Source organism: Nycticebus coucang, chromosome 11, assembly GCF_027406575.1.
Source record: "Nycticebus coucang isolate mNycCou1 chromosome 11, mNycCou1.pri, whole genome shotgun sequence".
Classification (NCBI taxonomy): Eukaryota; Metazoa; Chordata; class Mammalia; order Primates; family Lorisidae; genus Nycticebus; species Nycticebus coucang.
Genome location: NC_069790.1, coordinates 32,458,502 through 32,479,843, shown reverse-complemented (window position 1 = coordinate 32,479,843; position 21,342 = coordinate 32,458,502). Strand labels below are relative to the sequence as shown.

Here is a 21,342-nt window from a genome sequence, read left to right as displayed (position 1 = left end):
TTCACCAAGCTCAGCTTCTCCTGTGTTCCTGCTATATCCACGTGTCTAGTCGGTATTCACATCACATCCTTGTATAGTGCAAACTCTACATTTCTTATAGTACCTCTGACAATACATTCATCATCTGCTTTTTTATCAAGATACTAATTAGGCGCTTTTACAGTTTGTTGAAATAAAAACAGGCTTGGTGCCTGTAGCTCAGCAGCTAGGGCACCAGACACGTACACCGGAGCTGGTGGGTTCGAATCCAGCTTGGGCCTGCCAAACAACAATGACAACTACAACAACAACAACAAGTAGCCGGGCATTGTGGCGTGTACCTGTAGTCCCAGCTACTTGGGAGGGTGAGGCAAGAGAATTGCTTAAGTCCCAAGAGTTTGAGGTTGCTGTGAGCTGTAACGCCATGGCACTCTACCCAGGGTGACAGCTTGAGACTCTGTCTCAAAAAAAAAAAAAGGGACGGGGGGAATTAAAACAGAAATGAATTGTTGGTTCACTAAATCACTGGCAATTCCATTCTTTCAGAATCTAGGAAATGGGGACTGAGACGATTCTATCCATCCATTAGCAATCAACCCCAGAGCTAGATATAGAGTCTGAACCCACATTATCATCACCATCAGGAATCCTGGTTAAGAAAGTAAGGTCTAAAAGAAGATATAAACACTGATCCTTGCAGAGAAAAAAATGCAAAACTTTCTTACATTTGGTAATCTTGAGTATTCCTACAGAAACAACTTCTAACAAAGTTAGCCTTTTAAAAATGACAAGGAAATAAATAGCCATGGGTTAGTATATGCAAAAAATGTCAGTGCTTAAATTGTTCAAGGTGAAAGGAATAGAATCTATAAGGAAAGAAAAAATAATCTATAAAGCAAAAACAGATTATCAAGAGAAAAGAGAGTGAATATAGAAAAGAGCCTAAATGAAATTCTAAGTAGAAAAAATATACTTGTGTTATTTCAAAAGAGTGGAAAAGAGAATAGCAGATTAGACATGACTAAAGAAATGGGTAAAATGGAAGACAGAACTAAGAAAATTACTCAGGACATAACAGAGAAGGATGCAAAATGGGAAATAAAAACTGAGATAATGACAGGACGAGGAACTCTAAGTTACGCCGAATAAGAGCACCAGAAAGAACTAGATAATGTGAAAGAAAAGCAATATTTAAAATGAGTTTATGGCAAAATATTTCCAGAATCTTATTAGTCCTCAAATTAAAGGAGTACCCAGAATCCCAAGCAGAGTAAATAAAACCAGTCCCAACTATATCAAAGTGAAAATAGAACATCAAAAAGGAAAAATTACCTAAAAAATCTTTTTTTTATTGAGACAGAGTCTCACTTTGTCACCCTCGGTAGAGTGCTGTGGCATCACAGCTCACAGCAACCTCAAACTCTTCAGCTCAAGCCATTCTCTTGCCTCAGCCTCTCTAGTAGCTGGGACTACAGGTGCCCCCACAATGCCTGGCTATTTTGTTTGTTTGTTTGTTTAGCAGACCCAGGTCATGTTTGAACCCACCTGCTCCAGAGCATGTGGCCAGTACCCTAACCACTGAGCTACAGGCACTCTGAAAAAAATCTTTTTAATTACCTGAAACTCACTATGAGTAACACCCAGAGCAAACTTATCCATAGTCATAAATTCTGTAAGACAAAGTACTGAGAAAACATTAAACCTGATATTTTTAGCAATTAACTAATAAGTCTAGATAACAAAAGCAAAGACAATTTACTTCTTAGATCTACTATACAAAGAACTCTCAAAGGAATTATCTGAACAATAAGGAAGGCTGGGCATGGTGGTTCACACCTCTAATCCTAGCACTCTGGGAGGCTGAGGCAGGTACATTACCTAAGCTTAGAAGTTTTGAGACCAGCCTGATCAAGAGTTAGACTTCGTCTCTATTAAAAATAGGAAAAGTAGCTGGGCATTGGGGTGGGTACCTGCAGTCCCAGTTACTCTGGAGGCTGAGGCAAGAGGATCACTTAAGTATGAGGTTCCTATGAGCTATGACACCAACACACTTAACCCAGGCAACTAAAAATCTCAAAAATTAAAAGCTAAACCACAGAAGCAAGAAAGAGATGAAGTAATGTTAAGTTGGTAAAACATTTGGGTAAACATTTGTAAGTATTGATTGTAAACATAATTTTTTTTTTTTTTTGTAGAGACAGAGTCTCACTGTACCGCCCTCAGGTAGAGTGCCGTGGCGTCACACAGCTCACAGCAACCTCTAACTCTTGGGCTTACGTGATTCTCTTGCCTCAGCCTTCCGAGCAGCTGGGACTACAGGCGTCCGCCACAACGCCCGGCTATTTTTTTGTTGTTGTTGTTGCAGTTTGGCCGGGGCTGGGTTTGAACCCGCCACCCTCCGCATATGGGGCCGGCGCCCTACTCACTGAGCCACAGGCGCCGCCCCAATTGTAAACATAATTTTATAACCAATTGGGAGGGGCTGGCTGTGGAGGTACAAAACAAAGTGAAATACTAAAAATACAAGCCCAAAGTTACATGGAAGGTGGACAGAGCAGGAATAGAAGTACTGATTAACCTTTTACTTCATTTCTCCACGGTCTGATTAAGTGTGCGTAGGCACAGTGGCTCAGGCTGTCCTTGAGCTTTGAGAGGCCCTAGTAGGAGGATCTCTTGAGGCCAGGAATTTGAGACCATACTAGGCAACACAGCAAGACCCTTGTCTCTTCAAAAAATAAGCCAAGAATGATGGCAAGCCGAGTCCTCAGCTACTCAGGAGGCTGAGCTCAATTTGAGGCTGCAGAGAGATAGCTATCCACTACTCTTCAGCCTGAGCAACAGCATAAGACCTTGTCTTAAAAAAAAAAAAAGTGTGCATGTTAAAATACTAAGAGTAATGGGGGCAAGACATGATTGCAAGAGGGACTTTGCCTAACAATTGCAATCAATGTAACCTGGCTTATTGTACCCTCAGTGAATCCCCAACAATAAAAAAAAAAAATACGAAGAGTACTAGAGTAAGAAAAATAATAACATAAAACTTCGAATTAAGGGCTCGGCACCCATAGCGCAGTGGTTATGGCACCAGCCACATACACCAAGACTGGCAGGTTCTAACCCAGTCTGGGCCAGCTAAACGACGACAACTGCAACAAAAAATAGCCTGGTATTGTGGTAGGTGCCTGTAGTCCCAGCTCCTTGGGAGGCTGAGGCAAGAGAATCACTTAAGTCCAAGAGTTTGAGGTTGCTGTGAGCTGTGACGCTACGGTACCTGACTGAGGGCAACATAGTGAGACTTTCAGAAAAAAAAAAAAAAAAACCTTCAAATTAAGGAACAACAACAAAAAAAAAAAAAACAGGGATAAAAACCCATCATGGAAGTAAGACCTAAGCATCCTTTAAAAATTAAGCCTAAAGCCCCAGGTAGCCATGGAAGTATGATGCACCTTGTTTTTCTACAGAGACATCTAAATGGGACAGATACATCTTTCTCTCTGGAAGACTTACTCCAGTTACTTTCATCACAGCCTGAAAACTCACTAGAGGTAATTGGAACCTTGACTTTTATCCTTGTAGGAACATATCTACACTGACCACTTTGTGAATATGTAACAGCCCTTTTACTTTGATGAGACAAGTTTAAAGTAATGATTATACTTCATGTGAAACACATTAACTTTGGTGATTTAACCAAATATATATCTTATTCCTCTTTCCAAGAGTATAATCAAATTTAGACCATTTATGTAAAATACTATGGAGTTTTTAAAAAATAGGTCCAGGCAAAATGACTCACACCTGTAACCCTAGCACTTTGGTAGGTCACAGCAGGAGGATTGCTTGAGGCCAGGAGTTTGAGACCAGCTTGGACAAGACAAAAAATAGAAAAATAAAATTAGTCGGGTGTGGTGGTACACATCTATAGTCCCAGCTACTCAGGAGGCTGAGGTAGGAGAATCACTTGAGCCCACGAGTTTGAGGTTGCAGTGAACTATGGTGATGTCTCTGAAGCCTAGCCTGGGTGACAGAATAAGACCCTGTCTCTAAAACAAAACCCCTAAAAATAGTACTATGTCATCCAGCAATCCTATTACTACTACTGGGGTTTTATCCAAATTAAAGAAAACCTGCACCTGTTGCTCAGTGGGTAGGGCGCTGGCCCCATATACCGAGGGTGGCGTGTTCAAACCTGGCCCTGGCCAAACTGCAAATTAAAGAAAAACAGTAAATCTAGCCGGGCATTGTGGCAGGCGCCTGTAGTCCCAGCTACTCGGGAGACTGAGGCAAGAGAATCGCTTAAGCCCAGGAGTTGGAGGTTGCTGTGAGCTGGGTGAGGCCATGCACTCTACCAAGGGCCATAAAGTGAGACTCTGTCTCTACAAAAAAATAAATAAATAAAAAACCAGTAGATCAAAGGGCTAGCTACATCCCCAGGTTTACTGCAGCACTATTCACAACAGACAATGTATGAAATTAACCTAAATTCCCATCACCAAATAGATGGATATAGAAAATGTGTGTATATATAACGGAAATACTATTTGGCTGTTAAAAAAAAAAAGAAATTATGTCATTTGCAACATTGATGGAAATGAAGATCACTGTGTTAAGTTAGATACATACATACATATACATACAGTTAAAGTTCTAGTGTTCAGTAGCTCAGAAGAGTATAATTAACAATATTTTGGGCCGGGTATGGTGGCTCATGCCTGTAATCCTAACACTGTGGGAGGCTGAGGCAGGTAAGATTGCTTGGGCTCAGAGGTTCAAGACTAGCCTGAGCCAGAGTGAGACCTCACCTCTAAAAATAGCTGGCTGTTGTGGTGGGTGCCTATAGTCCCAGCTACTTGGGAGGCTGGGGCAAGAGAATCGCTTAAGCCCAAGAGTTGGGAGGTTGCTGTGAGCTGTGACACCACAGCACTCTACCCAGGATGACATAGTAAGACTCTATCTCCAAAGAATAATAATAATAAAAGGAGGCTGGGCATGGTGGCTCACGTCTATAATCCTAGCACTTGGGAGGCCAAAGCAGATAGATTGCCTGAGCTCATGAGTTCAAGACCAGCCTGAGCCAATAGCAAGACCCTGTCTCTTAAAAAAAAAAATAGCCGGGCGTTGTGGCGGGCACCTGTAGTCCCAGCTACTTGGGAGGCTGAGGCAAGATAATCACTTAAGCCCAAGAGTTTGAAGTTGCTGTGAGCTGTGATGCCACAGTACTCTACCACCACAGCACTCTACCTAGGGTGACAAAGTGAGACTCCATCTCAAAAAAAAAAAAAAAAAATGAGATTAGCTTTTATACTAGTCAAGCTTTCTAAATTTCTAGATTATTCAAAGACCAATTCTTTCCCCCAAGTATAGTGTATTTTGATTTGGACACGCTTCATGTATTATATTACTTGTATTTTAAGTAGAGTCATTTACAGCCAATAGCATAATCTCATTTTGTGTAGAGGAATTGACAAAAAGTGCGGGAAGAAAAGTTGTATTAAGTTATACAACTGATTTGAAATAGGATTATGGATAAAGTGCTTTTTTCCCCCTTCCTTTTCAGGGCATCTCACTGGGTGATACTCCTCCTCTTCTAGGCACTATCAACGATGGCATGAATTCTTCAGCACATTCGAATGTAAACTTTAGCCAGGCTATAAGTCACGACGTGAACCTTCATGAGGCCATGTTGTTGTGTCCAAACAATACATTTAGAAGAGATCCAGTAGCAAGGACTTCACAGGCACAAGAAGCATTTCTGCAGTTAACGTCTCATACTATCAATCCTGAGCAAACCCTTTCTGTAACTAATTTGCCAGGATATCTCCCACCTGCTGACAATCAGACAAGGACTCTGACAAGCCAGGACCTACTATATGATCTTGACGTAAACATATTTGATGAGATAAACTTGATGTCATTGGCCACAGAGGAAGGTTTTGACCCAATGGAAGTTGCCCAGCTTTTTGAAAAACCAGATTGTGATTCTGGCCTTTCTTTAAATTCAAGTCACAATAGCACCTCTGTCACCAAGTCTAATTCTTTTCACTCTATGTATGACGAAGGAGGTGCTATAGGTTATAACAGTGACCTTGACTCTCTTTCCCATCATAACTTAGAAGGGGCTGTAGGAGGCTACTACACAGAACCCAGTAAGCTTTGTCATGTGGACCATAGGAGTGTTTCTAGTTTCCATGGCAATCTTTTGTTTCAACACGTATTTCATAACCACACTTACCACTTACTGCCAAGTGCACCAGAATCCACTTCTGAATCTTTTTCATGGCCTGTGAAATCACAGAAAATGAGTAGGCACCTCAATGACACAGATAGAAACTTGAGTCGTGATGAACGGCGTGCTAAAGCTTTACACATCCCTTTTTCTGTAGATGAAATTGTCCGTATGCCTGTTGATTCTTTCAACAGCATGTTAAGTAGGTACTATCTGACAGACCTACAAGTCTCGCTCATCCGTGATATCAGACGAAGAGGGAAAAATAAAGTGGCTGCTCAGAACTGTCGTAAACGCAAATTAGACATAATTTTGAATCTAGAAGATGATGTATGTAATTTGCAAGCAAAGAAGGAAACCCTTAAGAGAGAGCGAGCCCAATGTAACAAAGCTATTAACATAATGAAACAAAAACTGCATATCCTTTATCATGATATTTTCAGTAGGTTAAGAGATGAGCAAGGCAGGCCTGTTAATCCAAACCAGTATACTCTTCAGTGCAGCCATGATGGAAGTGTTTTGATTGTACCCAAAGAACTGGTGCCCTCAGGTCACAGAAAGGAAAACCAAAAGGGACAGAGAAAAAGTGAGAAAAGGAACTGAAGATGGACTCCATTATGTAGACAAAGTACTACTCAAAAACTGCTTATCTGGATCACAAACCATTATAATCAACATTAAGTATTGGTACTTGAAGTGCTCAGTTAAGGCTAGGTTTTGAAGTTTACATAGATTAAGTATTTTGGACTGAGATACTTGTGGGGAATTTAAGGGAAACCACTTTTCATGAAATCCTGTGACGATTCATAGTTAGGTTCAAAGAATAGGATAATATGAAAACCTAGTATGACAGCACTCACTTTGGAGCCAATTTTTTAAAAGGTGGTCACTTCAAAAAGCAGAGGGGATCTGTTTTAAGATGTATTTGTTTTATATGACTTAAAATGCAAAATAGCCTTATTTCCACTGTTAGTACTATAGTGGAGTTTTCAAAGGCTATTTTTAATTTTTATGAGTAATTTTTCTGTGGATATAAATTTTTGAATGCATTAAAAATTTTCCTTTTTATACAGAAATTCAAAGCAAATTTAGATATTTTCCTTCCAAAATATCCACATTCAGGATGAGTGACTAGCAAGTAGGGCAGTACAGTGAAAATTGAAAGTATACAAATAGGCTAGACTCAAGCCAGATGGATGTCAACATATTATGGCAAATACTCCCTTAGACTTAACACATACTACACAAAATCAAAACTAAAAACAGGAGGCCAAGGCTTATGGACTGCTTGAACTCAGATGATCTAGACATCTGAGCCAGACTAACTGGGCATTGTGATGAACACCTGTAGTCTCAGCTACACAGGAGGCCAAGTGAGGCAAGAGTATGCTTGAGCTTGAGAAAGATTGCTGAAGAGTTGTGGCGCCACCATACTCCGAGGGTGACAAAAATGAAGACTTTGGGTCCAAAAAAACCCAAAAACCCCAGCCAAGTTCTAAACCAGGTGGTGAGTCACGACCCACAGTAATTGTATTAAAGGGCCGTGGCATTAGGAAGGTTGAGAAGTAGATTTAAGTAGTTTAGGCTTTAATGCGGGGCTGGGGGAGGGGAATGGTGCAAAGATGTAGTCACTGGTAGTTTAGGCCCCAGACCTACCTCTCCCACTGTAACCCCACAGGTAGAATGGAGCTGCCTGCATAAACAGAATTCCTTGGGTATTATTAAACCCATAAGGTCTTTGGATAGGCTCACATCCTAAAATACTGAAATCTCACCAAACCATTTCAGAAATTTTGAATAGTAAACAGGAAATTGTGCATTTTAAGATAGCAAAGACCTCCCAGATTAACAAGTCAAGATTTTATGCCCAAATTCTTACAAAGGTTCTCAGATGTTACCTCTGCGTTCAACCATTGACTTGCTTTAAGAATTTACCAGAAACCACGAATAGTATTGCTAATGGATATGTAGCTTTTGTAAATCTGCGCCTTAAAATTTTTTCCATTTTAAACGGTATAGCCATTTCTTCCAAGCCGTAGATCTTCCTATTGATAGTAGACCTTCTGAAAAAAAGCCTGATTGTATTGCAACCACAAAGCACATTAAAACAAATTTAAGCTTAAAATATAAAATCCTACAGTACCAATTTCTCTAATACTACTTGTCAGACTGCTCCTTTCAAACCCAAGGGGAGAGAAAGGTAACCTGGGAAATGTTAATAGGGACGTATTTCAGGGACAGGGATGGAAGATGGTTGTGCCTACACTGAACATAACTTACTCTCTGAACACATTATTAATGTACCTGTAAGTGTACAATAGGTAAGTTATGTGCAGATACACCATTCTATAGGGACCATCGGTGGAGTCCTGAAACCAGTATCCCTGCAGGTACCAAGGGACTATAGCCAGTACATCAAGTCAACAAACCAATATTTTTTCTTTAGCCAGGGATGGGTTTGAACCCATCTTTCTGGCATATGGGGCCAGCACCCTACTCCTCTGAGCCACAGGCGCCACCCCAAACCCAGTTTTAATAACCACTTCCACAACTTGCCTTGGGCTACTACTTTCCTGATACCCAAACATACTGGACTGATTAAGTTCCAACAGTGGAAGAAATCCCACAGGGGCTGGTAGGTTCAAACACGCCCCAGACCTGCCAATCAATGACAAATACAATAAAAAAATAGCTGCGTTGCAGCAGGCACCTGTAATCCCAGCTACTTGGGAGGCTGAGGCAAGAGAATCGCTTAAACCGGAGTTGGGAGGTGGCTGCGACCACTGCCTTCTACCCAGAGCCACATAATGAAACTGTCTCAAGAAAAAAAGATTTTTAGCGAAACCCAATGGTTGACTGAAACTGTTGCTAGCCAGGACTTATGTAGTCAAAATAGCCAACAGCTTAGTGGAAAAAAAGCTCTAAACTTGGGCGGCGCCTGTGGCTCAGTGGGTAAGGCGCTGGCCCCACATACCAAGGGTGGCGGGTTCAAACCCGGCCCCAGTTGAACTGCAACAACAAAAAAAAATAGCTGGGTGTTGTGGTGGGCGCCTGTAGTCCCAGCTACTCAGGAGGCTGAGGCAAGAGAATCGCTTAAGCCCAGGAGTTGGAGGTTGCTGTGAGCTGTGTGAGGCCCATGGCACTCTACCGAGGGCCATAAAGTGAGACTGTCTGTACAAAAAAGAAAAAAAGCTCTAAACTTTTGTGCTAGTCCAGTTTACATTTTAAAAGCCCTTTCTCCTCCTGAATTCAGTTTGGCTCCAATCTCCCATTTATTTGAAAGAGATCCCAATATAGATCAGTCTTTCCTAATCTAGAAAATTGGTTGATTCCACCATGACAATAAAATTGAAAAATGGAGTTAAAGTGAAATACGGTAGAACCACCCAAAACATAAACCCTCATTTCCTCTGATGGCACCCAATGGATGGTTTTAAGTGGTTTATCACAGAGATAAAGTCCAGGTTAATTATGTGCATGCCAAGAATTACCACACACAAAGTCCTCTGGATACTTGAGACTCCTGTGAAATGTAGCCTTAAGTTTGGCAGTGGCTTTCAGAACAGAAAATGTTAGCCTATGGATCTATATGACAACATAACACCTTTTTTACATCCTATTTTAAGTAGTTGCATCAGCCAGCAGAAATTCCCCCACCCCATCTTCAAACATTCTCTTGTAATCCACTTACCTGCTAAGTGGCCCCAGGCCCACAACAAACATAGCTAACCACTGTTAGTTGCAGTACTACGTTGTGTCAAATAGCAAGGGTCACATGAACCATTTGGATACCTTACTTCCCAAACCCTAAGATTGTGGTGTTAAAAACAATCAAACCACGTATGTTTTTCTAAGATTAGTGATTTGTCTCTACCTTTCACAAAAACATTCCTACACTTTACAACTGCCATCCTTAGTAATGACCTGAGATTTGATTCTTTTATTCTAAAGACTCTAAAATAAGTATACCTAGAGTGTAGTACAGTAGCCAGCTTCAAAAACCATGTTAATGAGTGGAACCCTCCAACAGCATAACCATGATAAAACTATGATGGTGTGAAGTTATTTTGGCAAAGTGTGGTCTTATTTGGCAATTTTTCCTTGTTTCTTAAATTGTTCACTGAGTAAAGACTAACAGCCAGCATTTATTTTTTCATTCCTGTTAAATCATCTTGGATGTCATTGTCCAACCCCAAGTTTTTTGTGACTGCAACCCTGAGCTTTAGCCAGAATCACACACATTAAGTTGTTTCCAATCGGTGACATCTGCTGAAGTTATGTGTTTGCCCTGAAGTGCTTTTTCAGTTTTTGAGGTAATGTGTCTTGTACCAATATACAACGGTTTTCTTTCAAGTTTCAGAAAATCACCTTAAATTTCAACTTCTAAATAGATAAATGTATGGGAAATGTTTTAACATTCAACAATACCTAGTAAACCCGTTATCCTCATACACCAGTTCATTTCACCCTATTGAGCATTATTTATTCTTTTCCCTGTAATTTGTATTATTTCCTTGCTAGTTTGGGTACTTGAGGTGCTACATCAACTTACTGATACACTTTTTCAAAGTTCAATTTTTATGTAGAGCTAGACTTTTTTAATGTGTATTCATGCACGTTAATAGCCAATAATGGATGCAAACTATTATTGCAAAAACAGCTCATACTTGTTAGTCATTAGTTTGACTTACCTGTGAAATATCTCATTATCAAAATAAACTGTTAATTTAAACAATTTAACTTTGCACTTGTTATTTTCTGATTTACATGTCCAACTAGGTATGACCCTATTCAATTTTATCCAAAAAGTTCAACCCTTTGCTAATTGTAAAACACAACAGGACAGTTGACAAACTATTATGTAAATTTAAGCTGTAGTGTTTTCCATAGCCAGTTACTTTGGACCACTCTATCTGGTTAATTTAAACTTCATCATTTCAAAATACCACCAGCAATATTAAAAACAAACAGGGTAAAGCCAGGAAACTGTAGCAGTATTCAAACGCTGAAATATACAGTACATAAAGAATAGCATTTTATTAGGGACAGCCAATAATGTCCACAATGCTCTTCTCATTTGTCTATTAATATTGAAAGAAAATGTAAATAATGTATAGCTTTTCAAAATTGTTTTAAAAATTTAGGGGATGGCGATCTTTTAGACAATCTTATGTTCATAGAACAAGATTCAGACATATGATGTGTAAACATTACACCAAGTATTTAGATACAAAAGTATTTATTTTATAAACTTCATATTTAAAATAGTATTTTAATCTATCTACTCACAATACCTAACTTAAAACATGATACATTTATCTCTCTGGCTGATTTGATGTTACCGTTTTACATACAACACTCATTTTGTTTTATATCAAGAACCTGAACTAAATGAAATTTGTTTTATCAGAAAACATTTCCCTTTTAGACTTAAAAGTGCTTTTTAAATGAAGGCACCAACAAGAACTACTTTCAGATGGTACAGAATTTCTTATTTCTTGAAGACTCTGTGGTTGACCACTTCTTCATTAGTTACCTGCAGCAAGACACCTTCCTGCCAAAGGAAAAAAAAAGTATCTGAAGAAGTTTATCATGTTTGTCCAAAGAACCTAAATAACTTCAGTGGTGGTCTTAGGATCAAAGAAGACTCACTGGTGCATATAGTAGAATAAGCCCTGATTATCACATTCCTGAAAAGGCAATAAAGCCAGGCAATCAAACTCCAGTGAATATTTAAGAAACAAACTTCAGCAGCCAACCTGCATCTTTCTTCAGGGTAGGACACTAGGTAAGAATCACCACACCTAAACCCAACTATATAATGTAGACCGAAACTTTACTCAGACTATTATCTGAAAGTAGATTCATCCATTTGCCCCTACCTTCTTTTTTCAGCCTTGTGGTATGGGTATGTAAAGCTAGAACCATAAATAGAACATATGTCTTTATTTTAATAAAACCCCTAAATACACTCAAATGCTTGATCCAAGAAATGTGAATACACAAGGGTGTAATGATGGGAAATCTCATGATTTATTGAACTTGCAGCCTAACTTTTACCTACCATTTTACTACCAACACCACTGAAGGAACCAAGAAAAGCTTTATTAATGATCACTTGGCTTGCCTCAGCTGTTGAAATGAAGCACTTTACAGTCTTTGTGGCAGCAGAATATACTTGTCCATGGCTCTTATCAATGCTAAAATTCCAGCAGGGAAAAAAATGATATGTTAAGCACCTGAATCTTCATGGAGGGGAAGGGGGTAGGAAAAGAAGGAAAAAAAGGGGAAAAAAACCAAAATAATTTAAGTAAATGACAGATTGGAAAACAGGGTTTAAAAAATTATTGTCTTGAGTTTATAAATTGTTAAACTCAATTTATAGCTATGTTAAACTACATAAGAACCACTATACTGAAAGACCATTGTAGAGTAGTATTAGTTTATATTTTAGGGAGGAAAATTAAGAAAGGAAAAGTAAATAAGATCTTACCTAAAGAAGTTTAACTGAAGCTTAGAACTATTTTGCTCTACACCCTCAGCTTTCGTTGGCATCCTTATAAACTACTGTAGTTAAAGCTTTGTAGAAACAGCGCAGTTTTTTAAGACTGGCTGAACTTAGTAGCCGTCAAGAGTTCTCTTGTACTAGACCTGTGTCCCTGAAGAGTACCTCGCTGGGGTTATTTCCTTTCCTTGCATTGAAGAAGCAGCATCTAAAAGATCTAAAAAGGTGTTTCTCCTTGCAGAGATATCCCTTAAGTTATCTACATAATTTAATCCTGATGAATTGCAGACAACACACTTATATCTGACCAGCATTTATCTTACACAAATAAATATACAACAGCTTTGCAACAGACCTTAATTATACTACCCACTCCTTAACTTATTTAAAATAAAAAGTCTATAATTACACAATTTCCTTTAGAATTATTTTATTAAATCATAAATGTACAACAGCTTCTTAACTCTACACACGCACTTAAATTTTTTTAAAGGAAAACGTTATGTCTTATTACACCATGATCCTGGCTAATAGCTTTTCAAAACTTTGAGAAAAATCTTAAAAAAGGTTTCACATGTCACCTGAAACTTACAAATTTAACATTATCAAAGAAGGAATGCTTCTACACTCTTACAAAGACCACTAGAAAGAAACAACAATTAAAAAGCTAAGAAACTGTCTCAAAGGCATTTTTTTTTTTACAATCCTTCCTCCACAGTAAGGTAATGTTATTAAATAATCCAATCCATTCACAAAATGGCTCTCTGCATCTGCTCTGGTGTCTTCTGCCATATCACTGCATATTTATGCATGACTGAGATAAGAGTTTCCTTAACATTGTTATTTCGATAACCTGAAGCTGTTCTGTTACCTCTGGGCTCTCATCCTCTCCTATTTATACAGTGAAGCCTGTTTCAACAGAAGTAAAGAGTAAAAAAAAAATAGGTTATGAAATTATCCATCTAACCAGATTTTAAGGAAAGATAACATGATCCTAAAAAGCTTTTACTCCTGCAGCTATTTCTCCCAAGACAATAATATTGTAAAACTCAAAAAGCTACTTACCCATGGCAAATTGGAAGAAGCTCAATATCGGCTCCTCCCACCATAACCCCCACTTCCTCCACTGCCTCCTGGACCATAGTTTCCTGGAATTATTGAAAACAGCAAAGAGAAAGGTTACTCCAACTTCTGACAATACTACAGTGGACTCCATACTATCTTTAAAACAAGCAGATCATAACCTTAAGTGAGCCCCAGTGAGCCAAATTACCCATCATAAAGACATTTGTTCCTCAAGTCTTTAATATATTTTAATGGGTCCTCTCACTATCATTTAAAGTTAAATTTTTACAAACCACAAACACAAAACACAGAAAATCTCTCCTGTCCTACTAAAAATATTCTTAAAATTAAGCTGAATTCTTAAAATTAAACTTGTTTGAATAAATGCATACTATTATTTAACTTTCAAAGACACTGGTGGTGTATCAATAATCAATTTATACCACCTGCAATGTGCTTAATAATTTTACCTGGCTTTCTCAAGAATTATTCAAGGGCAAAGAAAAAAGAACCCACCATACTACCTCCTGCAATCCAAATATTTCACATCCACCACCCATCCTGAATGTGATGTTAAAAATTATGTGCTAAATAATGTACCTTCTGTGGAGATCTATGGAAAATGTCTTTGAGTTATACTGCATTTAAAGGCAGAATCACCCAAATTTACTTAGTATGTCTGACTTAAGTCATGGAAGACTAATCACACAAAAATCTGAAACATTTCAATTTTTAGTTATTAATTACCTCCACCATATGGTCCACCCATGTTCCTGCTACCACCAAAGTTTCCACTCTTCATTGGACCATAGTTAGAAGGTTGCTGGTTATAATTTCCAAAATCATTGTAATTTCCACTACCATAATTTCCTGTAAAAAAAAAAAAAAATGAAATGATAGCATAATGGACCTCAGAAGACAAAACATTAAACCACTAAATACATGCCGAGTGTTAGAACAAAAAACAACTCAGAATATATGCATAACACCTATCTACAATTCTTAAAGGCATCTAATGACAACAGTGAAATGAAAAATCAAATGTTAAAGGCCATTAATTCCACTCCAAATTCCCACAAAAATTGCAGGTGAATTTATTACCTCCTCCATAGTTGTCATAACCACCTCCGTAGCCCCCACCCTGGTTGCCATATCCAGGTCCTCCACCACCATATCCTCCTCTTCCTCCTCCATAACCAGGGCTACCTCCAAAATTGCCACCTATTATAAAATAAGCCTTTAAGTGATTACTTAATATTTTCAATTCCATTTGAACTGTCTTATCACACCCATTGCTAGCTTTCAAAAATACATTGTTTTACAAATAAAATAGTCCCTCCATGGAGTCTTATAAGGGCTGAATAACCTATTTTTGGCAAATATTTGGGGGCTGGGTGCCTATCCTCAGCCAACTGGACAGACCATTTATAGAGACTGAAATACCACAGCTCTCCCCTAAAAGTAAAGATACTGATTCCTTGAAGGCATTGTGAAATACACACAGATTTTGGGTAAGCATTATGAGGATTAGCTGTATGGGCGAGGGAGAAACCAGAACAGTAACTTCATTTTGGTCCCAAAGATTAAGTTCCCAATTCATACTCCCTATGAATTATATCTGTCCTGAACAAAACACTAACCTACCCAACTCCAGAGTAAAGATGAAGAGAGGACCAGAAATTAGCAAACTTTCATGTAAATCAAAAGTTTATTCTTGACCCCTCCTCAAAACGGAAAGTCTATTTACAAGCGGTAATTTAACACTGAAATTTTAAATTGAAAGTCCAATTTCCAAGTAAGAGATATATTAATTTAAGTCATGCCTAATGAGTAGCAAAACCAGGGTTGTCTATAGCTTCGTTTTAAAATGTCCCTTTTAGGAAACCTGTCAGAAAAATAAACCTTGTGTCTGTACTCCACATGAATGTATACTACACAGTACAATTAAAGCTATCACTTGATGTGTAACAGTGGCTCACAACCTTATCTGTAGCCAGAAAGCACATTTACATATTTATTTTGAGAATATTCTTTAGGTTATTTTAGCCTAAGGAAGGAGGAGGGGAACCTATCATCTATTTATAAGTGCTAAGACAACAATTGCTCTTACATGTACTTCCCCTACATGGGTTGATCTGAATTCCTAAAGTCTGTACTTTTCCCGAAAAGCACAATGCGTAAAATATCACATTTAGGTCCAATTTGTTTGCTTGATGAACAATGAGATAACATGACAGCACCTTCAAATTCTCATTTTAATTTCACCCATGACTTTGCACTATTCCTTAAAAGCTACAAAACTAAGATGCAAATTATAAAGGAAAAGCCAAATAACTGAACCACTATTACCTAAGCCCGTTATCTAAATGGCAAAATAAAGATTTAAGTTGACATATAAACAAACATACATAATGCAGTTTAGTTAAGAATCACATAAATCAAATTAAAAAAAACTGACCTCCAGGTCCTCCTCCATACCCATTATAGCCATCCCCAAATCCACGTCCACTTCCATATCCATCTGTGAGGGGCCAAAAGAGATGATTATAACTTGTCCACCTACTCAATCTTTTAAGTCATTCCTTCTACAGTCCCCTATTAGTATCCCTTAAAGAACTGAAAATGTTAGGTGGAAACACACTGGTATTTTTACTAGTTCGTGCCTAAAAATAAAAACAAAATCAACTGCCTTTTGGCTTAGACTGGGCAAGCCTCAATTTAAGAAATTCCATTCATTTATACACAGTAATGATAATGGATACAATGGATAGGCTGAAGTTCTTGTTGGCAACTAATAATTCACGTAAGTCTTGTCTTTTTTTACCTCTTGTCTATCCGAGCTGGAAATTCTCTCAAGGACACAACCAAAATAGTCTCAGAGACAACTTTTAATTTAGGTTGATCTCCTAATTCTAATGAGAACTCATAGGATTTTTAATCGTGTACTCACATCAGCCTTCAACACTTAGAACCTGAACTTACCAGATCCTCCTCTAAAGTTACTTCCTGGTCCTGGTCCAAAATTTCCACCACCACCACGTGAATCTCCAAAACCAAAGTTGCCTACAATAAATGCCCCGGTTAGCAGGAAGCACTTCCACAAATGAAAATAAAGAAAAACCAATTAATGAAGTTACCTCCTCTTCCACTCCTAGAACTCTGAACTTCCTGCATTTCTTGTCTAGACAAAGCCTTTCTTACTTCTGCATTATGGCCATTGATGGTATGGTATTTCTGCACTAAAATGGAGGAGGAAAAAAAGACTCCATTAATTCTACAGTGTATAGTAAAGCAACCTGAAAAGTTTGTCTTTTAATGACGTTTTAGATGTTAACATGCCCAAAATGTTAACATGTGTTAAATCATCCACCTATAGCACGTATAGACACTTACATACGATTTTATCCACAGGATCATGGTCATCAAAAGTAACAAAGCCAAAGCCTCTTTTCTTTCCAGACTGCCTATCAGTAATTATCTCAATAGTATCAATTTTTCCATACTCCTCAAAGTAATCTCTAAGGTGATGCTCCTCAGTATCTTCTTTAATTCCACCAACAAACAGTTTCTTCACAGTTACATGAGCCCCTGGTTTTCCAGACTCCTAGAATAGTAGAGGAAAAGTAAGTCATCTTGACAGAAAAAACTGTAAATATGATTAAAAGAATACCGTATTTGTACCACAGATGACTTAGTCACTTTATGATAAAATACCAGGCAAAGGGATAGCTTCTAAAGTAAGTCTTCTGAAAAATGTTATTTCAAGGAGGTAAAGGAACAGAAACTCAAAACAGCTTTTAAGAAAAAATGAAATTTTCAAATATTACACTCAGATCTCTCACAGGACAGCCTCTCCCCACCATGTATGATCGCACCATGAAGTTATTTCTGCTTACCTCTCTTGCTACAGCACGTTTTGGCTCAACCACTCTCCCATCAATTGAATGAGGTCTTGCAGCCATGGCAGCATCAACCTCAGCCATGGATGAGAAAGTTACAAAACCAAATCCTCTTGATCTTTTGCTTGCAGGATCTCTCATTACCTTTAAAACCAAGAAGTAAACATTAGCAAATGATCTCATTGTTATAAATTGGAACAGCAACTATAATAGTTTTATTAGCAGCATGGCTTTACTTTTTGCACTATTCACTGAACATGAAGCAAAAAAACTAGTATCTACATTCAAAATTCCATAATTTACATACCACACAGTCTGTAAGTTTGCCCCATTGCTCATAGTAGTTCCTCAAACTTTCTTCTGTTGTTTCAAAGCTTAAGCCACCAATAAAGAGTTTACGGAACTGTTCCTTTTCTCTCTGCAAAGGAAAACACCATTTCAATTTTTATTTACATTTTCTCTTCGTATGCAGGAAATTAAATTCTTAAATATGAGGTGACCTGCTGGCAGAGTACCTTTTTCCTCTCCAAAGGAACAGTTTCTAAAGTTTTCTGGGGGGGAAAAAAAAAACTTACATCAAATTTAAACCATATGTTAAACTGCATATTTGTGTTACACCAAAAAAAAAAAAAAAAAATTTGCTTCAGCTGAACTATACAAATTTCAAAGTCATTAATGCTTGATCTAAATCTACTCAACATTAAATTACCTTCAACAAATTTACTATCACTTAATTTAAAAAAACTTTCTTATGGAACCAATCTATCCTGTGGTCACTCCTGGGTTACTAAAAAAATTATAATAAACCTTTTCACTTAATACCTAAAAACACAGTAGTTAGCTTTTTAACCCGATTCAGCTTGTGTTAAATATAAAAAGTAACTCTTGATTCCTAAGACCAAAGTCTACCATTTATTTCAGAATCCTGTATCTGAAAAGTAACACGTTTCTTTTTCCTTAACTGCCCCCTCTGGTGGCGATTTTAAGTTCTGGACCAAAACTATTAAATGTGATTAAGTTTCTCTAATGACTCTTAAAAAAAACCTAAACATTCAAGATATGTATAAATTACCTTAAAAACAGCCTCTTCTAACCCCAAAAATTAATTTTTATGACCAGCAATACTTAAAGTTTAAAAAATTTAGCATACTGATTTTTTGTTGGGCATTTAATACTTTGCTATTTATGTCACGGTACAATCTGAATTACTACCCAGCTAACAACCATATGTACACTAAAATGTAGTACATTCACCTGAAGTAAATTCATTAAAGATAATCGACTCATTAAATACATTGAAAGCTTAGTCTTAGTAAACTTAAGCGGCCATCTGGTAACAGCACAAGACAGATGTCTCACATTTTACACAGGAAAAAAACTTGAGCTACAATTTTTTATTATCTGCAAAGCAGCAGGCAAATATGCTGCACTTAACAGCCCTTCGTTTTGAGTTAAAGAATGAGCCAAGTAGGTAACCAATTAGGTAATTCTAATAAAAAAATTAAAAATCCATACAGAATAAGTAATTGACGCCATCTAGGATCCCAGCCACTACGAATGCACAATACAACAAAAAAGGTCACATGTAATTCTGAATCCAAGAATTTTCAATTTTGTTCTTAGCAAGCAGTACTACTGCTCAACCCACATACGGAACTTCTCCCAACTGCATACATATACAGTGATCGGAACCAATTCAGTCAAATTTTTTTCCTGCATAGTTAAGTTTTTAAGTTTTCAGGATTCTGAAGATTTAAAAACAAAAGCTGAAATTGTCAAATAAGTCTTTTTTAAATGGTGACAGGCAAGATTGATAACTAGACTTTCCGGCTATTTTGTTTATTCTAAGTATCAGTATAGGAGACGTTTCTCCAAACCCAAATAAATTAGAGAGAAAAAGTGCATCTACAAAGTCTTACAAATCATTAAAAGCAGAAACTCATTACTTACCTCACATTTTTTTCCAAACTTACCCGACGTCCACTATCGATTACAAGCAAAGTTATTGTATAAACGTGCTTAGGGCCAAAGAAAGTAACCACATAGACCCCCTTCGCTCGAGCCCTTATATTTATCAATATAATGATCACAAATAAGAAAAGCAAGTGACATTTCAAATACATAGTGGCCCAGATCTTACAATTTTGTACACAACACACATTAAGGGACCAAAGTATGTCTTAGCCACAGTACAACTAAAGATAAACATTCTGCGATCCCCTCAAAATTTCATCTACAAAGATCCACGGTTTTACCCAGCGAACATAAAAAAACAAACCAGTAAAAATACTACTTAAAATACGAACTTTTACAATTTAAAAAGAATCCTTCAGGCCAATAATGGATTCTAAACTATCCCTCCCGCTTAAAGAGCCTCCTTCCTCACCGCTGCTCTAGTAATCGGTACGATTCGGGCGTCTCTTGAGGTTTTTATTTCTAGTTTCCTGCGATTCAGTTACCATTTTGAACATTGCAGACCCAGTTAAAACCGTTACACAAGGAAAAGAGTCGGAAAACATAAAATGGTTTCTTTACAATATGGCTCGCATCAAAAGCGGCCCAACGCCCTAGGTCTTAATACCTCGTCTCAAACCGCGGCTGCACGCCCTGAAGAACCCCCCCTCCGCCCGCTCTTCTGTGTGGCTTCTGAACGCAATGGCGCCATTTCATCGAGGGGAAGGCAGAGCGCCTTTAATGAGGTGCGCAGGACTTTAAACATCCAAGCTCACAAAACACTCCAAATCCACCTCGAAACGACATGAAAACAGCCCGAAAAGAAAGAAAAATAGTTAACCGCGCCTATGCTTTGATATAGGAATCAAACTAGTAAAATTAAGACAGTTGAAAGAAAAACGCTGCGAAGGAGGAGAGACATGAAAATGGCGGACGCCAAATCCGGTTCCCGGGAGGGGGGAGGGGAAGCTCCGCAGACTCGCTCACGAGGACCCCATGCCCGCCGAAACGCCCAACGCCCAGACGCCGGGGCCCCCAAATCAACGTGCTTCACAAAGGGAAAAAGAATTCCCACCTCCGCGCCCTACTTTTCCTAAAGAGGGCTGCGTCCCCCATGCGAAAGTTCCCATCCCCCCCCCCCAGTAGAGAGAAATGGCGCCGGGAGGCTGAGGGTGGGGAAGGAGTTCGTACGATTAGGCCTCCACTATCGACCCCTCTCAAAAATAACCGCTACTGAAGCGGCCCGATTGCTGCCGCTCCCACGGAGTCAGCTGGCCGACTACCACCGAGGCGCCAACGGCCTCGCCATGCCCTTTCCAATAACTCATTGATTTCAAACCCGTTACCTCCATCGCGGACTCAGTCGCTTCAGCCCGATTTCCCGCAGCCGAGCGAGATGAGAGAGATCTCCGCGGACGAACGCGAGCCGGACTCGTCCTGGCGTTGTAGTGAAAACTGCCACTGCTCGAGAAACAACACCGCAAGGAGCACCTCCACACAGGACCCGGCGCTGCTGCTACTGCCGCTAGGGCCGCTGCCGCCGCTTTTCTAGAACCTTCCCCTCGACTAACGCGTCTTTCCTACGTCAGGCCGTTGCGTAAACGTCCTAACCGCCGCCAATGGCGGGAACGCTCTTCACCTTCCTTACGCCAATCACGTGCCCCTCCCCCACTTGCGGCCAGAGACAGCGCTTGACGTCAGTTGCGTAAATGAGG

The 21,342-nt window shown here is 38.8% G+C and overlaps 2 protein-coding genes across 8 annotated transcripts in view; one reads left to right on the top strand and one right to left on the bottom strand.

The window, feature by feature from the left end:
• The window catches only part of NFE2L3 (NFE2 like bZIP transcription factor 3), a 36,385-nt gene extending 26,362 nt beyond the window's left edge, over positions 1–10,023 (top strand). The window contains exons 3-4 of one of the 2 annotated variants that reach the window (XM_053553768.1): positions 3,441–3,524; positions 5,537–10,023. In XM_053553768.1, coding sequence (XP_053409743.1) covers positions 3,441–3,524; positions 5,537–6,808 — 1,356 coding nt within the window. In that variant the 3' untranslated portion in view covers positions 6,809–10,023. The remainder of the gene's footprint in view (positions 1–3,440; positions 3,525–5,536) is intronic. The other variant, XM_053553769.1, reaches the window with a different exon arrangement.
• A 1,408-nt stretch (positions 10,024–11,431) lies between these two features.
• Positions 11,432–21,225, bottom strand: HNRNPA2B1 (heterogeneous nuclear ribonucleoprotein A2/B1). 6 transcript variants are annotated; one of them, XR_008372906.1, is made up of 13 exons: positions 20,974–21,193; positions 18,190–18,225; positions 17,982–18,092; positions 17,672–17,818; positions 17,169–17,379; positions 16,913–17,014; positions 16,758–16,838; positions 16,234–16,296; positions 14,877–14,996; positions 14,523–14,645; positions 13,776–13,858; positions 12,270–12,405; positions 11,432–11,759 (listed from the first exon to the last, which is right to left on the bottom strand). XR_008372906.1 is itself a non-coding variant. In XM_053553771.1 (12 exons), exons 1-11 carry the CDS (start codon positions 20,977–20,979, stop codon positions 13,797–13,799), a joined length of 1,062 nt encoding a protein of 353 aa, XP_053409746.1. In that variant the 5' UTR covers positions 20,980–21,193; the 3' UTR covers positions 11,432–11,759; positions 13,776–13,796. The 6 variants fall into 6 exon arrangements, 4 of the variants coding, with proteins under 4 accessions (XP_053409746.1, XP_053409745.1, XP_053409747.1 ...); XR_008372907.1 differs by having other exon boundaries at positions 12,333–12,405; XM_053553771.1 differs by lacking the exon at positions 12,270–12,405.
• Positions 21,226–21,342: the final 117 nt, after the last annotated feature.